General features: G+C 49.8%; 1 protein-coding gene across 1 annotated transcript; it reads left to right on the forward strand.

Moving 5' to 3' along the window:
• Positions 1–3,063: 3,063 nt before the first annotated feature.
• NPFF (neuropeptide FF-amide peptide precursor) lies at positions 3,064–8,761 on the forward strand. Its single transcript, XM_053374120.1, has 3 exons — positions 3,064–3,695; positions 6,571–6,701; positions 8,445–8,761. Exons 1-3 carry the CDS (start codon positions 3,558–3,560, stop codon positions 8,566–8,568), a joined length of 393 nt encoding a protein of 130 aa, XP_053230095.1. The 5' UTR covers positions 3,064–3,557; the 3' UTR covers positions 8,569–8,761.
• The last annotated feature ends 220 nt before the right edge of the window (positions 8,762–8,981 follow it).

The following is an 8,981-nucleotide window of genomic DNA, read 5'->3' on the forward strand; positions in this document are numbered from 1 at the left end:
GGAAAAGCCGTTTACCTTCCCGCCAGAGTGGTACCTATTTATCTACTTGCGCTGGCATGCTTTTGAACTGCTAGGTTGGCAGGAGCAGGGACCGAGCAACGGGAGCTCACCCCGTCGTGGGGATTCGAACCACCAACCTTCTGATTGGCAAGTCCTAGGCTCTGTGGTTTAACCCACAGCGCCACCCGCGTCCTGACATACAGCTGACCAAATTGGTGGCCTTTTTTTATTCCTTTGCCCATGGAAAATGCCTCCTTTGATGGGCTCCTTCCCCAGGGCGGCAACAAACTTGGCATCGCCTATGATATTATAGGGCAGGTCTGTGCAATGTGGCCAAAGCAGCCCCATGGGCCCCATGGTGAAGCCAGAAGTTCCCCCCTGCTGCCGTAATAGGTCAACAGCAAAATATAAACAAGGCCTCCTTCCTAAAAATGATGCCAATCTTTGGTGATATTTTCCTTGTTCTTGCGGCTTGCCTGTTTCCTGGTCTTCATCTACAGGTGATCTTTAGTGCAAGGCATGGGCGTGGTGGGGGGAGGGGGCAGCTGCCCACCCAAACCAAGTAAATAAATAAAAACACTTAACTAAAAGTAGAGATAATCAGAATACAGTGGTGCCTCAGTTTTCAAGCGTCTCAGAAGTCGAAGGTTTCGTTTTTCAAACGCCAAAAACCCGGAAGTAAATGCTTCCGTTTTCGAACGCACCTCAGAAGTCAAACAGTTTCCACTGAGTCCCGCCCCCCCCCCATTTTCTCTATTGAATTTGCAGGCCGACCTTTGCGCCTCGGTTTTCAAACATTTTAGAAGTCAAACGGTCTTCCGGAACGGATTACGTTCGAAAACCCAGGTACCACTGTATATGAAACTGAAATGCTTGCGTGATGTTGTGGCGCATTCTAGTGCCGCAACTGACAACCGGATTGAGTGATAGGTGTGGAATCCACAAACTGACCAATCATGTTGCAGGTAGCTCTGTTCTGGAAGCTTCTCGTAGTTTTCAAGTGGCTGAAGATTTTGGCTGATTTTTCTGAGCACTTGGGGTCAGAAGAAAGTAATTTAAAACAACTGTTTTGAGACATTTCATTCCGAATCTGCCAGACAGAGCCAGACAGAGGACGATGACAGATGGGTGTCCCACTGCCCCCCTTCCAACAGAAATCCTGGCTACACCCATGTTGCAAGGGAACACCATACAGGAACATTGCCTCTTATTTATATTGGGAACAGGGCTTGCTTGGGGAAAGAGAAGTCCAGTCTTCCTCGGATGCAAGCTGCTTGTCTTCTTCCCGCCACCCCCTCGAAGAAAATGTACTGCTGTGCGTGATGAATGGGTCACACACAACTCCGCTGATGAATACGAACCTGTCCCTGCTCCGAGGAGTTGACTGTTATTGGGACCATCAGTCAGGTGCTGGTCAGATGGTTCCTTGTAGGCCTCCAGCAAAACATGACATGGAGATTAATATGCAGTTATGCTGATGTCTCGCTTTCTCGTGTTGCCGGAGGGCGGTGCAGGAAGGAGGGGGGAAACACCTCGCAAAAACATTTGTCAGGACTCCATCATCGCCCCAGCTTTTCCTCTTCTCATAAATGGAAAATCTAGGCAAGGGGAAGAGACGTCACTCACTGGATTAGTTCAAGGTGCATTGGAACGAAATGAGCAGTGCCAAAGTGTGTTGTGTTGCTATTCCACAACTGCCGGTTCTGGCTTTGAGGGACGTCGTGAAACTCTGGGGTGATTTAGTTCAGACAATCTGCTTCTCAGACCCAGCAGAGGGAGGATGATGATGATGATGATGATGATGATGATGATGATGATTATTACTATTACTATTACTATTATTATTTATTTATACCCCGCCCATCTGGCTGAGTTTCCCCAGCCACTCAAGTGTTAATACAGCATTAAATATTAAAAACTTCCCTAAACAGGGCTGCCTTCAGATGTCTTCTAAAAAGAAGATAGCTGCTTATTTCCTTCACATCTGAAGGGAGGGCGTTCCACAGGGCAGGTGCCACTACCGAGAAGGCCCTCTGCCTGGTTCCCTGTAACCTCAAATCTCGCAATGAGGGAACCGCCAGAAGGCCCTCGGTGCTGGACCTCAGTGCTGAACGATGAGGGTGGAGACGCTCAGGTATACAGGACCGATTCCGTTTAGGGCTTTAAAGGTCAGCACCAACACTTTGAATTGTGCTCGGAAAGTACTGGGAGCCAATGCAGATCTCTCAGGACCAGTGTTATGTGGTCCCGGCGGCCACTCCCAGTCACCAGTCTAGCTGCCGCAAACATATTCACCCCTTTTCATGTGACCTACTGCTGCGGCTACTAGATTTGATTGCACTGTGTTTTGAGTCTCCCTCTTCCCAGCTATCTCCCTTCACCCAGGTTCGGTTTCATAGCGGCTGTTCCTTCTGACAGAGGCGTAGCATGGGTTGCTAGTGCCCAGGGCAGGCAAGTCGCTGATGCTGCTGGAGCCGCCCCCCACTGGAGCCAAGCGGGGCCATGCTGCGCTGCCTGCCAGCCTGTGCTGGGGGAAGCCTGGCCGTCCGATGCGGCAGTAAATGGAGCAAGGAGCGAGTGATCAGGAGAGGCTGACTCTCTCATCTGTTTTCTTTTATCCAAAGCCTTGCCTGTTCCAGCCGCCTTTATTAAAAGCAAGCAGTGTCTTCTAACCAGCTGTCTGATAGGCAGAAATCCAACAGGTGGAGTTACTTCCAGTGCCAGGTCTCTTGATTTCTGCCTGTTGCCAGTTGTGCAACCTGTCCCCCCCCCAAAAAAAGAATAGTGTAGTAGCCCTCTGTGTGGCAAATCTGGAAAGAAAATATCCGCACCAACTTAAAATGGATGAGACCCCCACACGCCCCACACCTGAAGGTCTAGGGCTGCATCGTTTGGGGCCTGGGCCTGCACGCCAACCTCCCCCCACCTCAGCAGCTTCCCCCCCCCATCCTTGTCCTCTCCCCTGCCTGTTTTCCCGTTTCTTGGTAAATGGGTTTCATTAAGCTGTAAAAAGCTCGGCTTCGTCGACGTGAACGCCCCGGGGACGGGGGCTTTGCAGAGCCGCCTGTGCAAGCGGCGACGTGACAAATGTCTGGTCCCGAGTCGCCTCTGGGGTTCGCGGGCCCATCAAGCCGATGGTGGGAGACCTTGGGGAGTGTGAGGGAAGCGGTCAGTGTCCGGCGAAGAAGCTGGGCCTCCGTCCCCCCTGGTGGCGTACAAACGGCGACGTACAAGCAATTAGCTACCAAATCCCCAACAGGACTTAAGAGAGCCGTTTTGGGCTGGATTTATCCTCGCAATTACGCACAAATCAGCCCCAGCCAGCGGTGGCGGAGGCTCTGTCGGGGGGGCCGTGGCGGTCCCTCTCCGCTCGTCACAGGGAGGTGCCGGCGGGGCCCCCTCGCAAACATCACCTTACAAATGGGTCGCCGTCGCTGCCATCAATCCCACCCTGTGCTGCTTCTGCCCCACCGCCATCACCCGCGCTGGAGACAGATATATAAAGGCAGCGCCAAAGCAAAAAGGGAAGTGCTTTGAGACAGAGCAGGCCTGGCAACATGGAAGCTGCCCGCCTTCTGCTCGCCCTGGCATTGCTCTCCGGCAGCCTCAAGCCAAGCCGAAGCCTTGAGGAGGGGATCGGCTCCCAAGAGGCAGAGGAGCCCGACGGCTACCCTGAGAGACTCTTCAGCTGGATGGTGAGTGGCCTTCGACGAGGCGGCGGCCTAGAGGGCAGGGGAGGGTGCCAAGCGAACTTCGATGCTGCTTAGTCAGTTATTGCAGGGTGGTGGGCATGGTTCTGTTCACAGACGCCACACAAACACACACACACACTTTTTTATCCTCCTCCCACAGCCCTGTGAGGTCAGCTGGGCTGAGAGAGCATAACAGACCCAGAGTCCCACAGTGAACAAGCCTGGGTTTAAATCCCCAATCTGCTCATTGTGGGGCTTGAGTGAGGATTTGAACCTGACTCTACCCTATGGGGACGCGGGTGGCGCTGTGGGTTAAACCACAGAGCCTCGGACTTGCTGATCAGAAGGTCGGTGGTTCGAATCCCCGCAGCGGGGTGAGCTCCCATTGCTCAGTCCCTGCTCCTGCCAACCTAGCAGTTCGAAAGCACGTCAAAGTGCAAGTAGATCAATAGGTACCGCTCCGGTGGGAAGGTAAAACGGCGTTTCCGTGCGCTGCTCTGGTTCGCCAGAAGCGGCTTAGTCCTGCTGGCCACATGACCCGGAAGCTGTACGCCGGCTCCCTCAGCCAATAAAGCGAGATGAGCGCCGCAACTCCAGAGTCGGTCACGACTGGACCTAATGGTCAGGGGTCCCTTTACCTTTACCTACCCGGTCCTAGTCCAGCACACTAACCATTATGCCACAGGGACTTGTGGAGGTGTTTTGGGTCCCCTACCCAATTGAGAGAGGGAGAAAAGTTTGGTCAAGCTGGAAGCCATTGCTGCCTCCAGAAAGTCAGTATAACATAAGCCCAGAGTGGGACTGGCAAATGAGGGCTTTTTCTTTCTTTCTTTCTTTCTTTCTTTCTTTCTTTCTTTCTTTCTTTCTTTCTTTCCTTCCTTCCTTCCTTCCTTCCTTCCTTCCTTCCTTCCTTCCTTCCTTCCTCTTTCTTTCTTTCTTTCTTTCTTTCTTTCCCAGACGCTTGCTGAGATCCAGGCAGTCACACCCCCCCCAGGAGAGGGTGGCATCATTGCAATCTGTGGGGCTCTAAGACGGATGGAGTTTGGGATCAAATCCTCCTCAGCCACAAACTCACTAGGTGGCCTTGAGCAAGCCATACTACCTAGTCAATCAATCAATCAATCAATCAATCAGTTTATTACAGTCATAGACCAGCAGTCAGAGAATAGAATATTAAGTGGATAAAAAACAACTGATAATTAAAACAGGTAAAAACTAAAAACAAATAAAAACATTCAGTTAAAACAACTGTAAGAGCGTAAAAACTAAAAGACTCGCAGTTAAAACAACTGTAAGAGGCTGCAGAGTAGGAGCCTCTGAAATAGAGGACACTCACAGTATTAGAAACTGATGTGCAAATATGGTTAAAACAGACAATTAAAACAATGTACAAAAATAAATTTAGCTTGCCTAAATTTATTACTACCGAGTCTTTTCTAGCTGCAAAATGGACATAATAGTGCATGCCTACCATGCAGTGCTGTTGTAAAAGATTCCTGGGAAGGTATGCAAAGTGCTTTGCATTATTAAGATGTTAACCCGAGCTCCTCTGGGTTTTATTTAGGGCTGGGTATATACCCTGTGACAACAGCAGAGCTCTAGTATGCGCAAGGCACAAGAATCCGCAGAATCTCAATTTCCTTTCCTTTCCTTTTTAAAAGCAAGTTTCTAAACATGGAAGTGTGAGGGTGAATCCCAGAAAGCCAAAAGCATAAAGTGATCAGTCAGAGTTCCTGGTGGTCCACAGGTACCCTGCATAGCCCTCCCCATGCAGAGAAAATGAAATTATGTGCAAGAAGCAAATATGCACAGATATTCACACAATTTTCAGAGCATGTTAAGCCTGTGTTGAAGCGAAACCAACAATGCGTCTTCCTGGCACCTTTAAAGATAAAGAGTTGTATCCAGTGCTATTCAGAGTCGATGTACTGAAATTAATAAACGTGACTAACTTGAGTCCATTTATTTCAGTGCGTCAACTCTAAGTGAAACTTGTTGGAGACAACCCAGGCGAATGGCATAAGCCTTAGTGGACAAGAGACCATTCCACCAGGTGGAGCTTATGTCATAATAAAGGTGTCACAAGACTCTGTTGGATTTTGCCAATATTCACAATTTGTGTAAGGCAATCCCCAGAAATTCAGCTGGTTTTGGTGTACAAAGTGTGTGTGTGTGTGTGTGTGTGTGTGTGTGTGTGTGTGTGTGTGTGTGAAATTGCATGAAATATAATTGGCTTGACATTATGTTGGGTGGATAGAGCTGACTGCTGTTCAATATTTACCATCATTACGCAACTGTGAGGCGCCAGCCAGCTCAGTCTGTACAGCATGAGACTCGTAATCTCAAGGTTGTGGGTTCAAATCCCACATTGAACAAAAGGGTTTCCACATTGCAGGGAGTTGCACTAAATCAGTGCTGGATTTACGTATAAGCTAAACAAGCTATAGCTTAGGGCCCCACTCTCTTGGGGCCCCCCAGAAAATTTAATTGTATTTCAGTTCAACAATTACTTTGATAAAATACATATTTTGCTATGTGCAAATGGCTTTAGATACCTATTAGGTCCATAAGTTACCATATAGTATATATTCAACACACAAAAAACAGCGACAATTCGTTGTTGACAAACGACAGCTGGACATATAAAGGGCCCCATTACCTCCAGTAGCTTAAGGGTCTCATCAAACCTAAATCCGACCCTGGACTAAATGACCCCCATGGACCCTTCCACCTCTACAATTCTGTGATTCTTTGATTCTATGAATAATGCGATGCCTATGCTGTTTTCCCTGGTCCTCAAGCTACTTCCTGGTCTTGCAGGGAACTCGTCTCTTTTTGAATTTCTCAAATGACCCCCACTTTTTATTTGTCCACCCAGCTGCAAGAAAATGAGGACCATCCTGTCCAGATTCCCCCTGAGGAGCATCCCCTGGGCGTCCTTCTCCGCTCCCTCCTTCATGCTGTGCAGAGACCTGGTCGCAGCCCCTCCTTCCTGTTCCAGCCCCAAAGGTAAGGAGTGTGGGGGTCGATGCAGCCAGGCAGAAGCACGTATTCTGGCTACGCTAGGGGGAGCACAAGTGAATGGAGGGGGCGGTTCATTTAATTTCCCCCTTCCTTTTTAAAGCTCCATTTGTGCTAATTTTCCAGTTCTTGGAATTACATCTGTTGTTTCATTTTGGCCATGGACTGGGATGGGAGACCCAGAGCCAGTGTGGTGTAGTGGTTAAGAGTGGTAAACTCGTAATCTGGTGAACCGGGTTCGCGTCTCCGCTCCTCCACATGCAGCTGCTGGGTGACCTTGGGCCAGTCACACTTCTCTGAAGTCTCTCAGCCCCACTCACCTCACAGAGTGTTTGTTGTGGGGGAGGAAGGGAAAGGAGAATGTTAGCTGCTTTGAGACTTCTTCGGGTAGTGATAAAGCGGGATATCAAATCCAAACTCCTCAAGTCGTCTCCTGACAATGGTTTGAGTATTTTCCATCCGAATAGTATTTGAAGGCGTTCTAGCTTCTCCAAGGCCTCACAATTCCCACAGATCAGGCATAAAAAGGTGGAGGTAAAGGGACCGACTCGGGAGTTGTGGTGCTCATCTCGCTTTATTGGCCAAGGGAGCCGGCGTCCAGCTTCCAGGTCATGTGGCCAGCATGACTAAGCTGCTTCTGGCAAACCAGAGCCGCGCACGGAAACACCGTTTACCTTCCCACCAGAGCGGTACATATTTATTTACTTGCACTTTGACGTGCTTTCGAACTGCTAGGTTGGCAGGAGCAGGGACCGAGCAACGGGAGCTCACCCCGTCACGGGGATTCGAACTGCCGACCTTCTGATCGGCAAGTCCTAGGCTCTGTGGTTTAACCCACAGAGCCACCTGCGTCCCCAGATCAGGCATAGGCTCCCCCATTTAAGAGTCAATTTTTAAAAGACAAACACAGCATCCTTGCTATCTAAAGGACCATTCCCACCTGTCAGTTTCACGGGTCTTTCTTAGACCCTTCATCCCTATGACCTTTTTTCTGCAACTGCTCGGAACACCCATTGCAAAAGCTGTGCTTGCAATGCCCCTAAAAACTGAACCGTTTTTCAATCGTTCCCTTGTCTTGTGTTCAAATCCGCACCCATCAATTCCTGCAGCAACAATAAGGGGACTCTGGTTCGTTTCCGTAGTTCTGGGTGATGCAATTCTGTTCTCCTGGGGTCAGGGACGGCGGGGGAAAGCAAAGCACTATTCCAAGACACCTAGCTGCACAGCTCTGCTTCCTTCTCACCATCCGTCTGACAGAAGTGATGACCTGCAGGACAAAGAGGCCAGGGAGCTACAAGTGCTGTGTTTTTGAGTGCCAAAAATGTTCCCCAGGCAACTTGCTTTGTGCTGCTTTCCATCTCTGTCTCCACCCCCATCGTTCTGCCCGGACACTCAGATCCAGCGCCGAGGGCCTTCTGGCGGTTCCCTCGCTGCGAGAAGCCAAGTTACAGGGAACCAGGCAGAGGGCCTTCTTGGTAGTGGCACCCGCCCTGTGGAAAGCCCTCCCACCAGATGTCAAAGAGAACTACCAGACTTTTAGAAGACATCTGAAGGCAGTCCTGTTCAGGGAAGCTTTTAATGTTTAACAGACCTCTGTATTTTAATATTTTGTTGGTAGCCACCCAGAGTGGCTGGAGAAACCCAGCCAGATGGAAAGGGTATAAATAATAAATTATTATTATTATTATTATTATTATTATTATTATTATTATTATTAATTTATTTCTGCAGATTTGGCCGTGAGGCTCGGGCCAGCTCCAGCAGCGGTGGCCTAATCAAGCCACGGGCTTGGGACGCCGTGGCTCCTCAGTTTCTGAGCATGGCTGTTCCGCAGCGCTTTGGCAAGAAGAAATGAAGTCGAGGACAGCAACGCACAGAACTGCCACCACCCGGTCCTTGCACCGAGAACTAGTGCCACACTGGGTCGAAAAGCCTCCCCTTCCACTTGTCCTTCTGTGTCGTCCCTGGGTTACCCGGGTGACTGACCCTCCTGTTTAGGGGTTTGTGCTTTGCCACTTGCTAACAATAAAAATGGTTACATCTTGGAACCTACTACAATCTTTTCTGTCACATAGGCCGGCTAGAGCCGGGATGTGGAACCCGTGGTCCTCCTGACATTGTCAAGACTCCCATCGTTCAGGCGCCGTTGCCATACACCAGCTCTGTAAATCTTAACTTTCCCCCCACATAATACACAATTAACTTATGGAACTCCCTGCCACTGGGGGGTCGCAACATGGGAAGCTGGTCACCAGAGCAAGGTGTGCC

Source organism: Podarcis raffonei, chromosome 2, assembly GCF_027172205.1.
Source record: "Podarcis raffonei isolate rPodRaf1 chromosome 2, rPodRaf1.pri, whole genome shotgun sequence".
Taxonomy (NCBI): Eukaryota; Metazoa; Chordata; class Lepidosauria; order Squamata; family Lacertidae; genus Podarcis; species Podarcis raffonei.

Excerpts from the sequence above, each read along its gene's own strand:
- NPFF (XM_053374120.1), top strand. The coding sequence starts at position 3,558 with ATGGAAGCTGCCCGCCTTCTGCTCGCCCTGGCATTGCTCTCCGGCAGC. Across the intron at positions 3,696-6,570 it reads AGAGACTCTTCAGCTGGATG|CTGCAAGAAAATGAGGACCA; the intron begins GTGAGTGGCCTT and ends TTGTCCACCCAG. Across the intron at positions 6,702-8,444 it reads TTCCTGTTCCAGCCCCAAAG|ATTTGGCCGTGAGGCTCGGG; the intron begins GTAAGGAGTGTG and ends TTATTTCTGCAG.